The following is a 23,821-nucleotide window of genomic DNA, read 5'->3' as shown; positions in this document are numbered from 1 at the left end:
ACTGTTTTTATTGTTGTACACGTAGGAAGAAGGAGAGACCTTGGATGTAACAGCAGTGATTAATGCTTGCACTTTGACAGAAGCTCGATATTTGCTTGATCACTTCCTCACGATGGGTATCAATAAGGTAATGTATTAAGTGAAATATGTGTGTGCCAGGACTATGCCATGTACAAGGAGCAGAGCTGTGCTGGCATAAAGACTGACTAATGCGCATTAGACAAAGCAAAGCTGGTCAACACTACTGAGTCACACCAGTTCTCAGTGTGAAGGCCCTTCAGATCCATTGTCCCCTTCAACCTATTGCCTGTTTTTCAACTCCCAGTAGAGCCTACTTCACTCTACTAATTACCTCATGTTGTTCCTATAAGAGCACTAGCTTTACATAATCAAATAAATATCTTTCTATGTTTTTCAACAAGCTCCTAAAGAATGCTCAGGATCTCTTTTTAAAGACTGGCTCGGCCATTTCCTTAAAAATATGAGCCTTTAAAAAACTTGCTTTAAGGTATATATTGATGACTGGCATACTTTAGTCAGACTTCTACTTTTCAGTAGAGCAATAGGGGCTTTTTCTGAAAGCCTTTGGGAGTAATATTTTCGAAATGAGTATTTGGCAGTTTATAACCCTGTGCACACATGTATCACATGCTCTTGCTGCTGCTTTTCTTTCTGTTTGGAGCCCATATTCAGTGTCATTGAATCAAATGAAAGATTTCAAGGCTATTGAAATGGGCTTTGGGTCAGTCCCACGGACCAATTCTCTGTTCTTTTTTTTGCATTCTTGATTCATCACTATGCAGGTAACCAAAAAAGTTTGTGTGTTTTATATGGAGAAAAAAAAAATTCCCACAATCACACTGGCTTCTGCAAATTTCAGTCTTGATTTTTTTTCAGCCCTTGGGTGTGTTGAAAGGATACCTAATTCCTTGCAGCAGAGTTAATGAAAAAAGTACCTCTAACTTACTCTAACAATTTCTCCTCATGATAAAAAGTTCCGTTATGTGAAGGTGTTTCTCCTCTTTCTGATAAGTATTTATCGTGTAGAAAAACTGAGGGTATGTTTTCTTGCAAAATTGGTCATGCCTGCTGTCTGTTCTGTTGTCTGTTTCCACATGCAAAATGTGTCTATTGATACGTTGTTTTAGTTCATGATAAAATCAATCTAATGTGTAAGTCCATAGTACTACACTTCTTTCTCAATTGCTAGCACTCAAAGTCGTCTGTTATCCTACAAGTCTTTCAGAAGATGTGTTGTACCTTCATGTTTCTTCTATTTGGAAACCATTCTCTGTAAATTTCCTTGGCTACATTTTCTACAACTAAAAAATTCCCACTAATCCATGGGTCTAGGGAAGTTCCCTTAGAATGAATTCTCTCTTAAGTTAGGCCATGAGATCTTTCAGCAGAAGCTGAAAGTTCACTGAGTGATTCTGTAGGAAAGATTACAGTTCCGGGGTTGGCGGGTTTTTTTTTTTGGTTGGTTGGTTTTTGGGGGTGTTTTTGCTGTTTGTTATAGAGTATCATAGGTAAGAATTAAAACAAAAAAAGTACTTGTGAAAAATGGAGGTGCTGATTTTTTTCAGATGCTTGCTACTCTTAAATAAATGCAAAGAATCCATGAATTGTACTTGGGAGTCATGTCCAACTTTGCCTTGCAAATATGCATCTAGTGGCTGAGTCTGAGGAGCACAAGTTAAATGAATGCTTAATAAGGCTCTTCTAAAAAAACCAAAGAAGGACCTTTAGTTGACACAATCTTTAGGATATGAGAGGAAGGTTACAATGTACATGTTGTTTGTGTTTGTAGTTTTTAAAAAGTTTGGGCAATTTTCATTTTGTAACAAAAGAGTTGTGATAAAGCATTTGTTATCTTTTTCTTTCTTTCTCTCTCCTAGGGTCTCCAAGCAGCTCAGAAAGAAGCTCAGATCAAAGTTCTTGAGGGACGCCTTAAGCAGACAGAAATTACTAGTGCTACTCAAAACCAACTGCTGTTTCATATGCTAAAAGAAAAAGCTGAGTTAAATCCTGAACTTGATGCTTTGCTGGGTCATGCTTTGCAAGGTAATTTTGTCATCTTGTGTTCTGAATAGTCAGCTGCATGTCATGGTTTGCCTTTCATGCATGCTGTACTGGGCATTCTAGGCTATTTCTTTTCTGAATAGATGCTGTATTTTAACATCTCAAACTTTATTTCACAATTGATGTGCATGTATGTTAAGTATATCCCTTCAGCAGTGAAATGTAGGAAATAAATTTAAATAATCTGCTTATTTTTACAAAAGACTACGCATTTACAATTTGGTATGATTTTAACTTCTAAATGTGAAATTTTAAATATGCAATCCTGTTCAATCATCATATGTTAGTGATTTTGAAAGTGGCATCATATGTCTTTTACGGCATCTATTCTGCTTCTCATGAGATGATATTAAGAAAAATTTAGAATACATTTGGGTACTTTTGTTTTATTTCTTTTTTTATAAATGGATATGTTTTGATTGGAGTGTTGCTTTTGTTTCCTTGTTGCTGTTATTTACACAGACCTAGATAGCATACCGCTGGGTAAGTATGTTTAGCTTTCTGTGTACTGTACAGCTGCATGAGTTACTAATTCATTCATGTTCACTAACTGGTGCATCTTAGAATTTGTGAGTGTGTGAAGTTTGCATGAGCTATTCTGTAAATGTACTCATTATCATGAGCTTACAGAGCATTTCTTCCTTTCTGAAACCACCCGTAGCCCTCATGTTAGTTAGATTTGTCAGATGAGAAGTGAACACAGTAAGCAGAGCTGTATTTCAAATTTATGACTTGCTGCTTACGAACCTATAGTATGTTCAGACTACATAAAGCTATTTCATGATACACTACTGCTGTAGTTGTGACAAATTCTGCTCATCTTTTTAGGTCTGAAAAAAAGTAATTCTTAGCATGCAGGTCATTTTTAACCTTTTGCAGATAGCTCATTTTGTAATGTAAATATTGTACAGAATGCAGATTATATCTCACTTTTTCAATTGGGTTTAGTTACTGAGTCTTTTGTTGTTGTTGCTTTTAAATGATTCCCAAATACATTATGCTTATTTTCTCCCCTCTCTTGCTCCTAGCCACAAAATCGGTTATGTCTGAAACTTGAAAAAAATATTCCTGATGTCAGTAACAGTTCCTTTTGTATTGTCTCGTGTTACTTCTAATCCCATTATGCTGTTCTGTGCTAGTTTGCATAGGCATCTGAAACATTTCAAAAGCACAAGACTACCTGAAAGTGTATAGATCATCATCTGGTGTAAGCTGGTGAGAACTTTGCTAGCTTCCTGACGGGTGACACCTGAAGATCTGTGTCAGGGCATCTTGCTGCATATGGCCAGTATTTGTTCAGGAATCTCAGTGGTTATTAATATCATAGTGTATCTAAAATAGACCCTTAATGTGTGTGCATGTGTGTGTGTTCACCCCTGTTGGAGTGAGAGCAATGTTTCTCTAGCCAGGAAGTTAGCATTGCGTTTTCTTCATCTCTGGACAGGCTTTTACTTATTAACAGCATCTGGAGCAGTGGAAAGACACTTGTTAAACGCATTGAAACAGTAGATCTATCGTCAACGCTTTATAGGAAGGAAACTTCACTATGGGTGTATCTCGGCTGAATATGCTGTACTAACCTCAGTCCACACTGAAATCCAAACTGTTGATAGTCTGTGCTTTGTAGGTCACTAGCGGCTAAACGTTTTTAGCTGTAGGGAGTTCAGACACCGTTGTAGTGAGGCTTCAGGGCTGGGACTGCCAGCTGGTCAGCAGGGACTCTGTTGGTGCAGAGGCTCCCTGGTAACCTGACATGATTCCCAGAGGTGGTTGTGTGGGTGGCAGCAGATCCTGAGACCAGTTTCACCAGGCTGCCTTGACAGATCAGTGGCAGTACCCAGCCAGTCCTATCCGAAGCAGAGGGGTTGCACTTCCAGGGTGCTTGTGAACCATTCCCTTGATGCCTATTTTTAGCTCTGACATCTTCAAAAGTTCTTAGCCATTTAAATACACTTGACTTGAAGAAGTTTGGGCATTTGCCAGTGTAGTAGTGCACCTGCATTCAAGCGTAGACTTAAGAAAAGGGTTCAGTCTGCAGCAAAGCACATCACAGGCTTCAGTTTTGACCCTCAGAATGGGTTTTAAATGCACACCTGCCTTGTGTGGGGATGAACCATCTGCCATTCGCTATCCCATCTGCTCTTGTGAAGAGTTAACATGACCACGAAGTTGAGTCCTGAAGTGTCGCTGGAGTGACTCCTTTCTGAAGAATTGTAGAAGCTGCTTTTCCTCCTCACCTGTGACATCTGGACGTTCATGGATGTGACTCACAGCCATGTATGTGCAGATCTTAAGAGGGTTGGTCAAATGTCATTTCCTCTGGATGAACTGTGCTGGTGTATTGCATTGTACTGGTACTGTCCAGTTGCCTCTGCATGAGGAAAAAGAGAAGTCATCAGAAAAGCTCTCCACTGTTCTTCAATCATTGGTTTATTAGCAGTCATCTCAGATGCTCCTCGCATGCAGTACTGCCTTCACTAACTTTATTGCTCCTTTCATCTCTCACTCAGGACTTCTTGCAGAATCTTGCTCTTCTGCCGCCTCTTATTTCTTTTGTGGATTCTGTGTGCTGGTTTCTACCTGGAGGCTTCTTGCAGTCTTCCTGTGCTGAATTGCAGACAAACTGAAGAAAAGTATCAATACATGTCAGGTCACAGATAAAATCCCATCTTTTGTGGCTATCCCATGCTTTCTACTTTGCCTGTAAAAGCTGTTTGCAAGTTCTTGGAGAAGGGGATGAAGTAACATCACTCTAATATGAAACTTATAATTTAAAAAAAATGCATTTATTTTATTGATGCTGCTTTTGTGCCTTGCTAGAAGGAGCAGTACTCTAGATCCCCTCTTCTGCAGAAGACACAGAATAATAATGTGTATAGAAAAGGTTTAATGTAGGCTCAAATCTGGGATGGAACAAAAAAGAAAGTTCAGAGTGCTATTCCTGTGACTCTGCTTTCTTTATAAAATTGTTGTATTTCTGGTAATTAAGGTGACATTGTTGAAACTAATACAGCAGTTGAGTGCCTCTGAAGTGCATTGTTGGTGCGAGATTGATGTATGGTTTTGACTTTTTCAGCAAACATTTTTAGATTTAGCATACACAAGAAGGCAGCATTTTCCTTTTCTTTTCTTCATTCTTTCTCAGAATTCAACTGGAGACTATATATCTTTCCTTCCTTTCTCCAAAGCATGAACTTGCACTTAAAACATATACATGGACAAACCTATTTTAATATGGGTACCGAATATATTGGTTCTGTGCATTACAAATGGTATCTGCTTTCTGGCAGAAATTAATAAACTTAAAGTGTCTCTAATAACAAAGAGGAGATCTAATGGAATGTCATTAGAAGATTATTTAACCCTTAAAATTTCATGAGTATGTTAAAAAATAAGGGATTTTGCTTGCAGGAATGTATTACCGATGTCCTTAAACCATGCTAAAAATGTATTATTAGAATCATATGCAAGTTAGGGGATTTGGTTTCCCAACAGTTTGGAACTGATTGTACATATGCCGTGGACTGCTTGTCTCAGCTTAATGTTTTGCACTGTTTGCATGCAGTCATGTTAATCTGATGTTTGACAGCCTTAGTGTGTGACATGCATGCTGGTTTTGTCTTTTGTGGACATTTTACTTCAGGAGCATTTCTGTTGAACAGCTTCATTGTACAATTAACTTCAATCCAATTAATCTCTTTTTCGGAAGCAGTTCTATAGTATTAAATGGTGGCATCATCCTGTTTTGAAACCTAAATGCTTGTATACTAATAAAGTGCTTGCTTCTTGTCAGCCCAAATGGTGCCATTCTATATAAGCTGAGGCTGAGCCTCAGCTCACTAGCTAGTTAAAAATACAATTTTTTTCATTATAACCAGGCTGATTCTGTCTTAGAGCAAGAAGATGACAAAAAAAAAAAGGAGGAGGAAGAGACTTCCTCACTGTCCATTGATTTACATCCTGTCTCTTCCATGTCTTGCAGTTAATTTCCTTTGCTTTATCTTCTTTCTTCCAGATTTCTTTCTAGAATTTATTTCTAGTTTTCTGTCATCCCTGTTGCTCTGCTACAATAAATAGAGGACCACATTTGGCACAGTATACCTAGGTGTATGATTTATTTAGATTGTATGAAAAAACTTAGTTTAGATACCAGGAAAATTCAATGGCGACTGGCTAGCAAATAGTCAAGATATTTCGAAAATCCCTGCCTTTCGTATGCTGTTCATCTACATTCAGCATTCTGAGCTGTTTTGTATAGCACTTAAAACCTGCACGTCCTGTTGTAGACAGACAGACTAACATGATTCTTTTGGAAATTTTCTAGAAAATTTGGAAGATAGTACTGATGAGGATGCCCCATTGCATAGTCCTGGGACAGAAGGAAGGTAAGCAATCTTTGTTAACAGGTAACTGGATCTGGTTCTAGAAAAATTACTGTCACTTCCTCTTCTTGTAACGCATCATGTATGCATTAGAAGATACCTCTGACATTGTTCTGTTTCATTTTGTTCACCATTTTAGTAGAAAGAAGAATCAAATAAAAATACACATTCTGCGTAAATATGACTATTTACTTCTAACTGCTATGCAATTTTTCTTTTAGTTCATTATCTTCAGATCTTTTGAAGCTTTGTGGTGAAGTCAAACCCAAAAGCAAGGTAGGCTGTACAATGATGATGATAATTCATACTTTAATGGCACCTTCTGGGGAATGTTCTTGCTTTGCTCTAGAGACATTAGTGAATGAAGACATGCAAAAGGTGAACCGACGTACCGTTCATGTGATTTGTATGTAATATGCTTTTGTGTGATCCTCCTCTCTGAGAAGCAATGATAAAAATGTACTTTTTCAATATTTTGTGGTCGAATATTTATAGTTTCAGAAAGAGATATGTTCTTCCAATTACTTGCACTCCAAACGGGAGTAGATTTGCAATTTAGTATTAGTTAGGCTGCAATTTAAAGTTAATGCCAGTGGGAACTGTGAACAAGCTTATTGTTTGCAATTTGCTTCTGTGGTCATAGAAATGTAAAGGAAGTTTATAAAATAAACTGAAGTTTGACCTCCAGGCTCTTAATTACAGTTGGCATTGGAGGAATATATCTAGGCTGGCTGCAGTTTAATATTAATGGCAGTGGCAACTGGAAACACGCAGACTGCAATTTTGCTTCTGTGCTCACAGGAGCATAAACAAAGTTGGCAAAGTAAATAGAAGCTTAGCCTCCATTCTTCTAACTACAGTTGGCTTTGGAGGAATATATCTAGGTTGGCTGTTGCATTATTGGTAGCGTTCGTTGGTGTGCAGCTCTTTTTGGGCAGGTAACCTGAGTGAGTTTGGTCTGAAAATGTTGGCATAAAATAAACAATGTCATTTTTGTAATGGCTTTGTTCAGACTGGACCTTTGTATTCCCCAGTGGCCTTTCTTTCCTTGAGGAATAGATCTTAATTTCACAGCATCATGACACCTAACATGTATGATCAGTTTTTTAAGAATGACTGTATTGCACAAAGCTCAGCTCATTTGTGAGGTTTTCTGTTGTTTTCAAATTGTTGAAATGCTGAGCAAATCTTAATTCATGTTGGCCTAAACTACTTTTGAAGTGATGTAAACTAAGTAAGAAGCAGAGTTTTCGTATCAGAAGAAGCATCAGTGTAAGAAGTCATGACAATGTAATTGTAGCTGTTTAAATTCACACTTTGCTTTATTCCTCTCTGCTTTATAACGTTTCATTTGGACAAACCTTAGGAGAGTAATATTGTACTCCTCTAGTATTGACAGGCACTTGTAGTTGGTTGAAAGGATATCCTTGGAAACCAGTTGTCAAATCAGTGTTTCATGCTGTTGAATTTAACTTGCCTCCTCTGAAATCGTTGCCAAAGTGTAGAGGTGAGCTCTTTTATTTAGTTTCTAAAGGTAGTTGCCAAGTGAATTAAGGGGGATGCTAATTACCAGCTAATGATAAGTTTAAATGTAGCACTCTTGACACATACTATGAAATGTTTAAGTCGCAACTTGGTTTTCATTTGTCTCCAGGCCCGCCGGAGGACCACTACCCAGATGGAATTGCTATATGCAGACAGCAGCGATTTAGTCTCTGACATCAGTGCTGCAGACTCTACTTTGGCTGGCCCTCTTGCATCAGTTGCAGAAACCCAAGAAAGTGGGACGGCTGCTGACACAAATGATACTTCTGCTAGGGACAGAGAGTTTATTCCCCCACCATCTGGCTTACCTTCTAAGATAGGCAGCATGTAAGTCTGGCCATGCTGTACTAATTGTCCTTTGCTTTTGAAAAAATGCATGTTGCCAATTTCTTGTAATCTATTATTTTAACTTTACAAAGGAGGTTGATATACTTGAAGCTTACTAAATAATACTGACAAAGCTCCTCCTTCTTTTCTGCCATCACCACTCTAGAAAGTATAAATGCACTGTTTTAAGTAATGTGTTTCTTACTGAAGATGTAAGTTCTGTTAAGTTGCTTTGTCATAGAAAAATTATTGTAGCCTTGTTTCTAAGTAGTGGGAAAAAATCCATCTAGTATCTTGGATAATTTGCTTTATTAGTGCTATGGGAAATGCACATTCTAGGGAGGTAGTGAGAATCTGCTTAGAACAGCAGAGAGATAAAAAAAAAACCACCACCACAAAACCCAACCAAAAAACTTTATATAATATAGTAATAGTATCTGTATATGGTCCTAACTATTGGGTAAAAACTTTGAGAGTCATCTTGTGTGGACCATGCTTAAAATGAAAAAGTCTATACAGTAATAGAGCATACAAGTGTAAAGCTGAAAGAAACATGTTGGATATTATGAATCCTCAAATCCTTTCTGTTTGCAGGGTTGCTCTTACCTGCAGAACAGTTTTACTAATTGCAAGTATTACTTGATGCCAAATAGAACTAAAAATTTTGGTTTTGTCTTTTTACTTTGGGGCCAGCAGGTCTCTCACATGCACTCTTTTTTCTTTTTTTTCCACTTGCTCTTGCTGTTCTCTTTATATTTACCAATATCACTGTTGGCTATTAGCCATTCACTGCTAGAGACCCTTTTCTTGGCTTTTTAGGTACTAGCTCCTATATTGCACAAACTCATGCGTAAACTGAATGCGCTTGCCACATTCAGTGATATGGAAAGACTGTATCCCATAGCTATCTTCATGTTACAGATTCTGGAATTACACATCTTTTACTATCCATCTGTCCTATTTGCATAATATTTTTACAGCAATCTCCATCTAATGTACACATTTGCAATTTGTATTATTTTTACCATGTATTTCCAGCATGTGCTTGAGGTGGCAATCATGAACAGTAAAACACTGCTGACAGCAATTATTAACCCATGCTGATGGCTTCAGTGCATTTTACAAGTAGAATCTGCTTGGAAAGAATGCTCTTGGGGGTGAGGATAGGTGGAGAAACCCACTTGTTTCAGCAGTTAGTGTGAGATCGCTAGAGACTTTTGAAGCTTCAAGATTTAAAACGTCAAGTGTTATGACCTGGCATCCAAGACTCAGGTAATACCAACTTTTGCCTCACTCCATCTTCTAGAATGTATTCATTTGTGAAAGTGAGACAACAACGAGGCAAAACAGGATTTTCCAAAAAACTGCGTTCTGTGAGCATTAGAGTTACGCGCTGTCAGTAAATCAATTCAATCAGCAGTATATTTGGGTTTGTTATTGATCATGTTTTAGCAGATAAGTGATCAAAAATTCCCACAATCAATCTGCAGTGACTTCCTCACTGTAATTAAGATGCTTTTTCAAAACTAGAACTCAGTATACTTTATATAGAATTGCTATTTTTGCTGGTCACTGGTCATTGTTAAGAAAGGTTGTCTGTGAGCCATCTGGCCTTCCTGTATGGGCCTGCAGTGCCATCATATCTCTTGTAATAAAATACATTCTTCTGGAGCAGAGTGTGGTCTTATTTGCAATAAATATTATCTCCCTCGCGCCACTTACTTAAGTGGCATTCAGGGATGTAGAAGCAGTAACAGTGATCCAAAATATGCATTCTCTGGAAGCGACAGAAATTAATTATATGCTTAGGTGCAAATTTAGGTGTCTGCATATGTACAAACTGCTCTACTCTGGAAACCCCTCAGTTTTCTCAGATCTGTGGTGATTCAGAGAGACACTTAAATGCATGTGGGCAACAGTTTGGTTGGAATTCTGTTTACATCTAGTGCTGTTGTCCTTCGATATGCTCATCTAATCTACAGCAGCCTCTTCAGAGTAGAGTGGTCTCCTGTAGGTCTTGTGCCAGCTCTGCTCAGATGTCTGATATCCTGGGAAATCTAAAAGGGCACTGGAAACCTGTAATTAGGTGTGTCTTGCTCCTTTTCGTTCAGGTCATTGACATCGTGCACCTGTTTTTTACATCTGTGCTCTGGAAGTTCATTCCAGCAAGACTGCTGCATTTTTATAATACCTGCATTTCCAGGCTTTCAAAAAGAATTCATATTATGATCATGCTCTTTACACCTTCTGAGGATGTGCCACTGTGGAGTCAAAGATGGAAGACTCAAGGGGCAGGTAGAGAGTGAGCAAGAGAGAGCTGGCTCCATGTCTGAGTATGCAGGATGCTGGTGTGAGGCAGAGGAGCTTGGGTTCCAGTTGCTGGTGTGGTTTGTTTAATCTAGTAGCTGCACAGTAGACACATAGGCAACCATGGCAGTGCGGACTATAACCCAAGTCTGTCATTCTTGCTGAAAGATCTAGCTATCGGGCTGATGATAGGATTTGCCTTGTGACCGCAGGACTTTTGCATTCCTAAATGCATACTGGTCCAGCATAAAGAGAGGGAGGGAGTGTGTCCTGTTCCGCTTTTTTTTTTCTTTCCCTGTCCTTTGCAGAGTATGCCTAGAGGTAAGGGAGCCCTGCAGAGAAATGGGTGCTCTGGCCTTGAGGAAAGAATTGAACCTTCCCCTTCTTTTTGTGTACTTTAACTGCTAGGCTTTTGTGCAAAACCAGGCAGGTTATCACTTGTCTTCCTTTTCCTGTCTTTTGAAGACCCTGGGGGGACTCTAGGGTCTGCACGCAACTCTTGGCACTAGGTTCTACAGGTAGGACCTCCACCTTCCAATTAGGGCTTGTGTTCAGTGTGCGTGTGATCACTTGAGACAGTCAGTCTCAGCTACTTGAGTCAAGTAGCTGTTCTTGGTTGTGCATTCCTTGGTAAATCATGTTATTCTGCATGCCAGTCCCCAGATAGATTTTTATATAGCACAGACTTTCTGTGGGAAACTGGTACAGCTTTTCTCATGTAGAGAAGTTGCAGCTGTGTAAATCCAGAGCCTGTAGAGCTCTGAGATCAGATGCTAGTAACTGTGTCAGGCAGGTGGCCTGCCAACTGAACTTTGTCTGCTTAATAAAGTTGTGTGGCACAAAACCACTTTCAGAATCTGCTTTCTCTCTTTTAGTAAGTGTTTCTGGTCCTTAAGTTAGTAGAAACAACTTCTAAAAACAAGAAAAAAAGATAAACCAAAGCAAATGTTTTTCTGATTGCCCAGCTAGTGAGAAATGGGAGCTCAGAAGAGTGGAGACCATCCAGATTCCCTTTTTTTTTTTTTTTATCTGACTGTGGTAAAATGATGATATTTGGGTGTCAGCATTAATGTTGCACTCTTGATCCTTTTCGCTATTTTTAATGGGGACTAAAACGTTGGGAGAAAGACCATAGTGACTGTGAACTGGAATTATTTCAGAGAAAGAACTAGAGAGACAAAGGAGGGATGGAAAGCAAGGAAGAAGGGAAGGGGGGTTCCTAATTTTGAATTTGATATTGAAACATGAATATGTTAATGCAAAGTTTAATTCATATGTAAGAGTCATCATGATTTCTCTGTTCTTCATGTCTGTAAGTGGTCTATTGTAGATGCAAGTTGTGGAATCTGAAATTCTAGATCTTAGTCAGACCTTCCATCTTTTCCATGCTCTTAATGTGAGATGCATACTCTGCTGTATTTATTTTAGTCAGTCTCTTTAATTGTTGAATTAGTAGATCTCCTTTGCATATTCAGTATCTGGCTCTTCATATGTTGATGAACATATGTTAATAAACTTGGTGTATTTTTATATTAAAATGTGAGAACACATTTAGAGTTTGTAGATTCAAGAAAGACAATAATAGGTTAAGCACATTCTGAAATTTGATATCAGAGTGGGAGAATGACAGCTAATGTAAGAAAAGCAATTACGTAAAGGGCCTTAAAGTAAGATAATGATTCCTCTTGCTTTAGTTCTAGACAGCCATCTCTGTCAGAGAAGAAGATACATATTAAAATGTGAGAACACATTTAGAGTTTGTAGATTCAAGAAAGACAATAATAGGTTAAGCACATTCTGAAATTTGATATCAGAGTGGGAGAATGACAGCTAATGTAAGAAAAGCAATTACGTAAAGGGCCTTAAAGTAAGATAATGATTCCTCTTGCTTTAGTTCTAGACAGCCATCTCTGTCAGAGAAGAAGATACCGGAGCCTTCACCTTTAGCCAAGAGAAAAGCCTATGAGAAAACAATGGAAAAGACAAAGGCAAAAGAACAGAAACTGTAAGATTCTTTTAAATTTTTCTCTGAAATAATTTAAACCTTGGGTATATTTTCTTGAAAAATAAATTGTATTTTTCTATTTCTTTAATTCTAGGACAGTTTGTATTGTTGGCAGTGAAATTATTCACTGCTCAAATTCTGCGTGTGGGTTTTTCTTTTTCCAGAGTATTTTTCTGTACAAAATAACTCAGGAGCAGAGCCCTGAGATAATACCCTTTGGAGCATTTGCAAATGACTTTTTTTTTTTTTTTTTTTAAATGGAAGTCATTAATTTCTCTAAAAAACCTGCATTTTTATAAGAATTTCTTCACTTTACATATGTGTGCGTTCTAGCTGGAGCTTTCACTGTTAGCACGTAAACTTTGAACGTTGTGCCACCTTGCACTCTGCAGCAGTTTGTGGTCTTAAGTTTATTATCTTCTCTAGGAAACATCTGTAGCTAGCATTATAATTTTATTTATTCGCTTAAGAAAAAAGCATCTAACATTTGAGGCATGTTGCATTTAACTTCTCTAACCATTCATAACCTGTTAAAGAAGATGTTCTTTTTTTCTTGTAGCTCAGATTCTGGAGCCCCAGAGGCTAGTCTGTCACCTCCTACTTCCCCACCAAGCCGGCCCCGTAATGAAATGAATGTTTTTAGTCGTCTTACTGTTTCTCAGGGAAACACATCAGTTCAGCAGGATAAGTAAGTCACAGAGGGAAGCCTCAGCCCCCAACCAGGGAATTGCAAAGTGCACTCAGTGTAGTATCTGTTAGATATTTTGCCCTTCTGCAAGACAGGAGGAGACATTTCTTGTGTTTTCATGTAGTTTTCAAAGAAAATATTTTAAACTTCCATGGAACCATTGTAAAAATTCAAGAAAAGCAATTTCCTGCTGAACCTTGTTTCCTGTTTTCTAGGCTATGTCTGGTATTTGTAGTTTTAAACCCAAAATAGAAAAGAACGGTAGAATTCTTAGATGTATGTGTATTTGTGTGCGTGTTTACACTTGAAAGTAGGATTTAGCTGACAATTTAGGAAATAGTGCTTTTGACAGTTATTCGGTTACTCCAGCGTCGCTCCAAGTGCTGTCACAACAGCACCCTGGAGGATGGGATGTTGAAATGGCTACAACACAGTTGTTTAGAGATCATCCAAATTGTTGAACAGACTGACTTTAGGAGGTGATCTGGAGGAGCAGATGATATTTATATCTTGTTTAGAAGAATTAGAGCTTGGTTTCCTGGTATGTTAGGCATCTGTTTCTGTAGGAGCCTTACTCCAAATTGCAGTGAACTTGACCAGAATCTTTATTGCAGGTTTCAGTACTGGTACTAGTCCCATGCAGCACTTACGAACTGCAACTCAGACTTAGAAAAAACCTTTAGTTCTGACTGTAGCAAGACAAGAAATTGCTCTTGTCTGTTTACACTACCGTTTTTCAGAAAACTTTGGGCTTTTTCAGTGGTCTACAGCATCACCAAGCAGCAGCTTGCAAGGCTTTCGGTAGTTTAACTGTGCTTGTAACTTCTTTATCTTAGCTATGTTACCTGTATCTTATTGCTAACTCCCACCTAACCGTTTTCATTTTCTCTGGACTGACTTTGAAGTCAAATTGAAACTGCTGAATCTGTTTGATTGGGGTTGAAGATGAAGGACATCTTAAGACATACTGCAAATGTTCATGCCTGGGGGGGGGATTTTTTCTTGTTGTGTGTTTTCTTGTTTTTTATTTTTAAACATTTTTGAAAATGAGAGGTGAAGGATTTTGAACTTAGGGTCGTTTGCAAATTGCTGTTCTTATTTCTGTGGGCTATCGATATGTTTAATATTTATATTTTTATGATTAACATTTTACATGTTTCTTCTACACTTAACAGGCATTGATGTTCGGAATTTTTTTTTCCTTTTGATATTTTCAACAAGCACTATGTTATGGAGGTTAAATTATGCATCCATCTTCTCTTTTTACTTTGTTGGCTTTACTTCTGTAAGAAAATATTGGGGAAATAAGAAATGTCTCAGCTGGTGTTACTCAGCCTCTTGGGCTGAGACAGTCTACCAGTGTAACTTACTGCTGAGAGTGCTATTTTAAGATTATTATTCCGCCCCCCTCCCCATATTATCACGGGTTTAAGGTATACCCTGAGCAATGCTGCATATACTGTATGTGGATTTGCATTGCTTTTCTGAATTGGCCATGCTGTTGTTTGTTCTTCTCACATGGAGGCTTTACTTTGCTGATACCTGTATTCTTTCTCCTCACAATTCCACCACTGTTGATTGTAGGTCTGATGAAAGTGATTCCTCTCTGTTGGAGGTACACAGGTACTCTCTCTTTCTCTTTTCTGTTTTCTTGGCATCTCGCACTGAAGTTATTCCAGTTTTTAGGAAATTTCATTTTGCTGCATGAATTTTCCTGATACTTGTGCACTGTATCTCTTTTGCTTTTGCCAGAGGTTTAAAAATCTGAAATTTTGGTCAAGCATGTCTCCCCATCTCCTTTTTTAGGTGTTCTTTATTGTTGTTGAGCATGTCAGGTTTTTTTCTTTTTAAATGAAGTATGGTATAAACCTTTCCTTAGACATATTCTTTCTCTCTTTGTTTTCTTTAAAAAAAGAGGAGCAGACATTTTCTTAGGTTTTATATGCTTCTCTCTTTCTTTTTGTTTTTCTTGTTCAGTTTTATACTTTGGTGACTAAAAATTAAATCCCAGCGTAAATAAAACTGAGTAGGGTTTTTATTATCTCTTTCTGACAGAACGCACAGTGGCTTAAGGGATGAAAGAAATGTCCCCACTCGTGTTCCTAAGCTGTGGCTTAGGATTTTGGTACTCAGTGAAAAATTAATTTATCAAGAGAAGGGCAGTCAAAGGGCTAATAATACTGTGATGGTGGTTTTGTCTGGTCATTGTAGCAGTTGTAGCATTTTTTGTCTGTAGATTTCAGAGCACTGCACATAGGTAGATAAATAGCTCCAGGACATGTATTTTACATGGCTTGTCAAGGGAACGAGTAGGTGAGAACAGCGGTAGGAATAACTCAGTCTAGAGGCAGCACGATCCACTGAGGGAATACTACAGAGAAAACCATATTAGTTTTGTGTGGTGTTGGAAAACAAAAGCATAGAGACCTAAATTAATAATAATAAAGTAAATTGTTCCTGTATTCTTGAAAACATAAAAAGGTACGGATTGAAAGGTGAATGCCTTTTCAAAATGAGGAAGTTAATGTCAAACAATTTAAGGCAATATTAATATTAGTAAAATCTATAAAAGGATCATGGAGGGGAGTAATGAATTATATGAATGAAGATGTCCTGAGCAGTAAAAATGTATAAAATAATAATTTCTAAGACTGCTAGATAAACCAGCTAATTGTCACAAAGTTAGATAGTATCAGGAAGGACATTTTCCTTCCTGTAGCAAGATTCTGGGCAATATTATGGAATCTTTACATTTTTCTAAAGCATCTGACACAGTTTTTGTTTTTTTTGTTTGTTTGTTTTTTTTGTGAGATAGGACTATGGCTTAGTTCCTTTTTTTTGTACAGTTACATGTGTAATCCCCAAAAGAGCATGACAGTGGGTCTTAACTGCAAGCTGGTCAGGTCACAGCATTGTGTGCATGTTTGTAGGCATTACCTTGAGGCTTTTCTACACTTCACAAAAATCAGTGGGGTCCATGTGTGTGCAGTTGTATGCATAGGATTTCAGACTGCTGATAACTTGTTTGGTGATGAACTGTGAATTTTTTTTTTTTTTTCTTTCTCAGGCTGAGTTACAGTTGTTACAGTCTTTTGGCATCACCACAGAACTAGCTACAAATCCCCAGGAAGATTTCTCTGGGGTATCTGTACTCCAACCACAGTCCCTTTTAGCCGTTTGAGTACAAGTGTGGCATTGGGTACAGGGTGCAGTAGGAACCTTCCTCAGGCATGCAAGTTAGCAGCAGTTCTCCAAGCCTGCCTGTAGAAGGCAATTGATGTGAAATGCCTGCTGAGTTTGGAATTGGCAGTGTACACTACACTTGCTCCGTTTTTCAGGCGTGCTATTTAGACTAAGATGGCATTATGCAGTTTGCAGTGTTAATGTTGGTCCTATGAATCCAGGAGCTTTAAACATCCTGGTTCTTTCAGCATTATGCAGACTTTCCCAAATACCCAATACTCAGGATCTTGTCTTTTTCATTTGTTTGTTTTTGTATGTGATTTCCTTTAACTGACCGTCCAGAGTTGACAACTGTTGAAGCTAAACAGTAAAAATCCTTACATAGTTTACGAAAGGCATTCAGCTGTTCTGCCCATGTAAGAAAATTAGAATAATTTTTTCCCTACATTTAAATAAATTAATTTGATTTGTGTCTATTACTATGCCCAGCTCACATTCTCTTTTTTTTTTTTATTTAGGGGGATAATTAACCCATTCCCTGCTTCAAAATGCATCAGATCATCCCCGCTTCAGTGTATCTATACAGCTGAAGGGCATACCAAGGCTGTGCTTTGTGTTGATGCAACTGATGATCTTCTCTTCACTGGATCTAAAGGTTAGGCAAGCTTCAGGCATCTGTGCTGCCTTACAGAGGCTGCTTTGACAACTTGGGGTATTGTGAAATTCTCAGTTTTTGCTTACTGCTGTAAACGCAGTGGAGAATTGTGAGGATCAATTTTGCAACATAAGATGGAAAAGGATATACAGTAACTATCTACAGGTTTTTAATTCCAATGGGTAGTATTTGGCTGTTTATTTGTAGTAGAAAAAGTAGCTCTCAAGAATAACATTACTCTCAATAACATTGAGTGATATGATGGTCATGGTAATGTGCACACATGACATGCAATGCAAAGTAATAGCCTCAGGGTAGACGTGGAAATTAGCACATCTTTGTCTGTGCTGCCTACAGAGTTTGAATAGATTCTTCCTGCCACAGTTGATTCTTTGAGCAGAATTAGGGCCATTTTCTGCCTCCCCTGTGCACCTCGTCGTGTCCCTTGTGGGTGTAAGAGTTGTATGGCTGTTGTGGGAAGGGCTAGATCTAGTAGTTACTAAATTCCCTACTGGATGGTTCAGCCACTCTATGAACTCTTCAAGCTGGTAGAAATAGTGTTTTGGAAGAAAGGTACGGTTTCTGTGGCTATTCTACTACCTGGCTGTTAAAAATACCAAGACACATTCTTACAGTGAATTGGCAGACTTGTGGTCTAATAAGTTTTAAGCCAACATTTTAGCATTTGTGCAAGTGGATACAAATGCAAAAAAGGACATATTTTTAGCTTTTGTAAATGTTGCCTGGTTAATTTGCATTGACATTTCAAATTTAGTGGCTATGTGGGGAAAAAAAGGCTTTTAAATTTATTTTTTTATTTTACACCTAGATTTGTGTTCTAAAAGGTTTGTTTAACATAGGGGTGCTTGCAGGTATTGTAGATATTTGTTGTTTCTTGTCATATGCTAGCTTCCCATATTTATGGAAGAATTTTTCCTGTGTATATTTTTGGAGGGGAAAACTTTACAAAGTAAGTGGCTATGTGGGGAAAAAAAGGCTTTTAAATTTATTTTTTTATTTTACACCTAGATTTGTGTTCTAAAAGGTTTGTTTAACATAGGGGTGCTTGCAGGTATTGTAGATATTTGTTGTTTCTTGTCATATGCTAGCTTCCCATATTTATGGAAGAATTTTTCCTGTGTATATTTTTGGAGGGGAAAACTTTACAAAGTATACTTGTAATCAAGAGTACAAGAGTGTAGGCAGAAGTTTAATAATTAAAGTTAAATCTTTTGGAAATTGTAGCTGAAGCAGAAAGCCTCAGCTCACTGACAGCCAGAAGACTAGCAGACAGTGCCAATTCAGGAATGCCAATAAGCTTTCAGGTGCATTGTGGATATTGGGCTCTGGTCTTGATAGTTGGGATTTTAAGTGGCTGATGAGTTCTTCATATACTTACCTTCTTCATGCTCTTATAAACACTGCCTACACATGAAGTTTTCTCTCCATCCTTGCAGTACTTATTCCAGTAAAAATGTACTTCTAAAATATATGGAATGATACAGACACGGTGTAACAAGGAGGGTTTCCTGTGTAGACTCCATTTGTGTTGCAAAAGTCTTGAAAACTTCTAGGCATCTGGGCCTTTAGTACACAAAAGCTTGCAGTATTTAAATTCCTTTGCTACTGAATGAAAACTGACTAAAGCACTTACGCTGGGATTTTCAGAGGCTCCTAAAGCACCAAATAGTTTGGATCACTTCTTGCCTTTGTAATTTTGTTCTGGCAGTCAGTCCTCTGTCATGCTTAGGCTCTAAGCCCTTCCTGAACTGTGTTCTTGATGAAGAATCTTTGAATTAAAAATCGGGTAGTTCTCTTCATCTGTCATCATCCAAACTTTAGAGCCTTCAAACTGTCTGTTTGACAGTTTGGGGTTGACATGGGATTTTGTCCTTTTAAAATGCTATGGGAGCTAATCTGCACATCTTCAACACAACATTTAATGATTAACCTTGCTTAGTTTTGATGATGGTAGATGATGCCCATGTGTACTCTACAAAAACAGATTAATTAAATAGGTCTTTAAAAGCACTTACCGAAATGGAGGGCTATGTATGAGTGCAAATGAATGTATGAACTTTTTAAAAATTGAGTTTTGGAAAAACATGTTTTCTGTAGTGTTTCTTTAGTGGCTTTTTTTTGTTTGTTTGCTTAAGTTTTTTATTTTTTTAATTTTTTTTCCTCTTTTTCCTTGTCTTTATTTAGATCGTACCTGTAAAGTCTGGAATCTGGTAACTGGACAAGAGATTATGTCTCTGGGGGGTCATCCAAATAATATTGTTTCTCTAAAATATTGCAACTACACTAGCCTGGTCTTCACAGTCTCAACCTCCTATATCAAGGTGTGGGACATCAGAGATTCTGCTAAGTGTATTCGGACATTGACGTAAGTATGCTAAACCTCGAATGCCAAGAGTTTAAATGAATCTTATTTTTAGAGAAAAAAAAATTATTAGATTTAATTCAATAGTGCACCACAGTGTAATTTAAGTACATTGGGGCTGGAGGCTTTCTTTATGTGTTCAGGCTAAGTCAGTTTAGGGCATTGGTAATATATGGAAACACAAAACAATTTGCATTCGTGCCTATAGTGTTTTATCAAATGTTCAGTATTCATAATTGGCTTATTATGAATACATAATAAGGGAGTTTGTTTTCTTTTTTTTTTTTTTTTCTTTTTCTCCTTCCTCCCTGTACTCAGGTCTTCGGGCCAGGCGATGCCTGGTGATGTGTGTTCAGGAAGTACTAACAGAACAGTCACTATCCCAGCTGGAGAAAACCAGATCAATCAGATTGCATTAAATCCAACTGGCACATTCCTCTATGCAGCTGCTGGAAACTCAGTGAGGATGTGGGACCTGAAAAGGTACTGAACAGCAGTAGAAGAGAATGTTCTTTAAGTGGTTACATGTGCATATGAAACAAAGTCAATGAAGTGTTTCCTGTTTATGTTTTCTGTTTATGTTTATGTTTTGTCCATAACCTGGGCAAAATATGGTCAAGATATGGATCAACTAATCCATGCCGTGGTGGTTACTGAGATAATGGAGGTGCTCATGATCTCTATGTGTGTTAAGGTTATGGTGAATCATTTCAGTAAAAATGATTGGAAAAATCATAGAATAGTTTGGGTTGGAAGGGACCTCTACGGGTCATCTAGTCCAACCCCCCTGCAATGAGCAGGGACATCTTCAACTAGATCAGGTTGCTCAGAGCCCTGTCCAACCTAACCTTGAATGTTTCCAGGGATGGGGCATCTACCACCTCTCTGGGCAACCTGTTCCAGTGTTTCACCACCCTCACTGCAAATAAAAGTCTTCCTTAGATCTAGTCTGAATCTACCCTCTTTCAGTTTGAAACCATTACCCCTTGTCCTACTGCAACAGGCCCTACTAAAAAGTCTGTCCCCATCTTATAAGCCCCCTTTAAGTATTGAAAGGACAAACACAGGAAAGGAAAAAGGACAAAACACATTGAAAGGAAAAACACAAGGTTTTGTTTAAGACGGGCACTATAAAACAGACTCTTGTAAGGTGACCAATGCATGAATCCTGACTAGTAATTGTTGATGAGATTATGAAAGTCAACTGATATAATGTAATATAATATGGGGCTATGATAAGCCACACTATAATAGCACTTTTCCAAACAGAACCTGCACCCAAAGAGTGCATTCAAAATACAGAGAATACTTTGAGGGGTCTGATTTGTCTTTACTTTAAATTTTTTTAATTCTTATTTTACATAAATAGAAGCTTTTGTTTACGTTTAACATAGATTTAACATTTACACATGGATATGAGCAATAGAGTACAGGTAACCAGGGGATGAATAGTGAAGACATGGGAAAAATAAAAAGATCCACTCTGGCAGAGACTGTGCTACAGATTATATTGGATATATGAGAAAATTACAAATCCTTGTTTCTTCTCTTGTTCTTGAAGATTTCAGTCTACAGGAAAGCTAACTGGTCACCAGGGTCCTGTTATGTGCCTTACGGTAGATCGAATTTCCAATGGACAAGATCTTATTGTCACTGGTTCCAAGGACCATTATATAAAGGTAAACCGTTAGCATTTGCTTATTTATTTTGACTCTTCACATCAGCATGGGATGCAGGTTTCAGCAGAAGTGACTCACATCTCCGTATCTGAAACATGATAGCCAAGATGGAAATTCTTTCGTCAGTTATAGATTATTAATAATGTTCAGTCTTAATAAATGCTTATCACTTCAGTGCTATTTTTATTTGGATGGTTGTCTGTAGTTAAACTTTTTCTTAATCCCCAGTAAGGTGGACATCAGGTGTATGAAGTCTTGGAGAAATATTCGTAACACCTACTCTTAAGTAATATTTAGCTCTTGAAAGTATATTAAGTCAGTGCCTCTGTTTTGGAGTGCAGACCTAATTGCCTCAGCAGAGACATTCTGTGTGCTCCCCACAGAAGAGAGTCGGGGGTCTAGCCCAGGCTCTTGCTTAAGTGTTACCCGAGTTCTGGAGTGGGGAAGGAGAGATCGATCAGCACATCTCAGCCAAGGTGCCCAGTCTATTTGGTGTATTCATTACCACGCAGGTTGCTCTGAGTTGTGTTCAAAGCATAGCCAGAGGTGTTACGATACTTTCCTGCTTCTTGGTATTGTGATTAATTCACTCAAGGATAGGGAATCCTTTTTTTTTGGGGTGGAGGGATGGGGTCTGGGGTTTTTTTCTTTTCTTTTTTGGGCCCACCTTTGCCAGGGGGTATTTGAACCCACAAGCTCCTGTTTCTCAGGAGTATGCCCAAACCACCAGACTATGGGAACTTCCTCATAAAGCTGATCCTCCCACTGCAAAGAACATGTGATTGATGAGGCTAAAGAGAGAATAAGCAAGATACTCTAGCTTGTTGTGAGGGGGTACCCTTTGTTCTGATCTTTATACTTCTCACACACTGGAAAAAGTGTATAAACACATCTGGGAGTGGAGCAGGAGCCAGAACCCAAGTGAGCTTTCTCACTGAGCTGGGCTTTCTCTTTTTGACATTATCCTGCAATTCTTGGATGTTTAGCTGTGCACTGGGCCAGCCTCAGAAGATTGCCTGGGAGGTGGGTGCATAGCTTGATGGTTTGGGCCATGGATTTGAATCCTATCAGCAGTCCCTATGGTTAGAGGCCAGAGGATTCTTAGGCAGTAGGGTGACAGAGTGAGGCACTCTAATAATTACTTCTCTGTACAGTTCAGAATATTGGGTTAGTTAAGACCTACCATCCTGGCACAGTAATGAGTATAGGACCTCAGTGGGGACAACAGGATGTGATCATGTAATGCAAGTTTGTCATGCTACCATCTCACGTGACAAGCAAGGAGGTAGAAGGGCTTTTGGGGAAAAAAGAGCTGTCAACAGTCAGAGAAGTTTATGTGCCATTCTTGTATGCTCCCTTGCTGTGGGCAGGCTACATAAATCCTTATGAGGCCGCCTGCTTCTTGACTTACACCACTAGAATATCCAGGGATATTTTGGCCATGTGTATGTGCTGCAGAGTAGTGGGTGTTCTGCAAGGTGAATGTGTCCATAATTGTCAAGCTGCTTTGGATAGCACAGATGATCTGTATGTGCATGGTCAGTGCAGCAGTTTGGGAATTCTCAGAGCTTTTCCATATGGGTAGGTCCACTGGGGGTAGGAGGTCTGGTCACAGATACTGCTTTCCGCTGCCACAGGAAACTCCTGTCTTGTCTACTGAGCCAGGAATATTAGTCACCTCTAAGTGCCTAATTTTTCTGGTGTACCATTGAACTTTTTTGTTACAACTGGAACTGATGCATGTTAATTGAATGTGGTAACTTTTAAAATACTTGTAACTCACTTAAGGTATTCTTTTCAACTACTAAGCTGTCCCTTTCTTACTGCGAAGCTTATTCATTTTAAAAGGTCAATGAAGAGCAAATAATAGGGGATGAAGTCTGACATTTGCTTGTGAAACAGAGGTAGTGGTTTAAAAAGTTACGGCTCATCTGTTCCTCCTCAGCTCAGTCTAACTGAGTGAGTTCTGGCTTGCTACAATGCAAAATGAAAAAGGGTTGCTTACACTGCTGCTCTAGGGACAAAGAGCCGATGGGGTTGATTATGCCTCAAATTGTTGAAATGCCCTCACTTAAAGAGTCTGTTTTAAGACCCCGTTCTCGGAGCACAGGCAAGGGGAGAGGTGTGTCTAGTCCATGGAAAGCATCAGCATGTAATGGTATGTAACCCTTGCCAAAACACCTTGTCCAGAAAAATATATTAATGCCTCTTCCTATAGCTGCCTATACAATTCTCCCAGGGTGAGTTGTGTTTTCCATACTCACTCATGAGCTTTGTTTCTCTAGTCATCCACGCGGTGTAGATATAGGCTCCTCCTTGTGAAGATATTGTGTATTTCATACCAAGTAGTACAACTTCTTCCCAGAGTGGCCTTCTCTGAAGTCAGTGAAGCCTTCCTGCTTCAGGCAAGAGGTAGAAGAGGAGGAAGGAGTTAGAATCATAGAATCATTAAGGTTGGAAGAGACCTCTGAGATCATCGAGTCCAACCGTCAACCCAACACCACCATGCCCACTAAACCATGTCCCTAAGCGCCTCATCTACACGTCTTTTAAATACTTCCAGGGATGGTGACTCAACCACTTCC

The 23,821-nt window shown here is 38.6% G+C and overlaps 1 protein-coding gene across 1 annotated transcript in view; it reads left to right on the top strand.

The window, feature by feature from the left end:
- KIF21A (kinesin family member 21A) overlaps positions 1 to 23,821 on the top strand; it is a 79,532-nt gene that overhangs the window by 47,184 nt on the left and 8,527 nt on the right. The window contains exons 25-37 of the mRNA XM_009289024.2: positions 26 to 127; positions 1,899 to 2,064; positions 2,545 to 2,565; positions 6,407 to 6,467; positions 6,686 to 6,740; positions 8,119 to 8,336; positions 12,538 to 12,648; positions 13,208 to 13,336; positions 14,921 to 14,959; positions 17,038 to 17,174; positions 19,380 to 19,560; positions 19,876 to 20,040; positions 21,119 to 21,236. Of these exons, the coding sequence (XP_009287299.1) occupies positions 26 to 127; positions 1,899 to 2,064; positions 2,545 to 2,565; positions 6,407 to 6,467; positions 6,686 to 6,740; positions 8,119 to 8,336; positions 12,538 to 12,648; positions 13,208 to 13,336; positions 14,921 to 14,959; positions 17,038 to 17,174; positions 19,380 to 19,560; positions 19,876 to 20,040; positions 21,119 to 21,236 (1,503 nt within the window). The remainder of the gene's footprint in view (positions 1 to 25; positions 128 to 1,898; positions 2,065 to 2,544; positions 2,566 to 6,406; positions 6,468 to 6,685; positions 6,741 to 8,118; positions 8,337 to 12,537; positions 12,649 to 13,207; positions 13,337 to 14,920; positions 14,960 to 17,037; positions 17,175 to 19,379; positions 19,561 to 19,875; positions 20,041 to 21,118; positions 21,237 to 23,821) is intronic.

This window comes from Aptenodytes forsteri, unplaced genomic scaffold, assembly GCF_000699145.1.
Source record: "Aptenodytes forsteri isolate BGI_AS27 unplaced genomic scaffold, ASM69914v1 Scaffold137, whole genome shotgun sequence".
Lineage (NCBI taxonomy): Eukaryota > Metazoa > Chordata > Aves > Sphenisciformes > Spheniscidae > Aptenodytes > Aptenodytes forsteri.
Note: the sequence above shows the minus strand (reverse complement) of the source record. Positions and strands in the feature narration are given on the sequence as shown.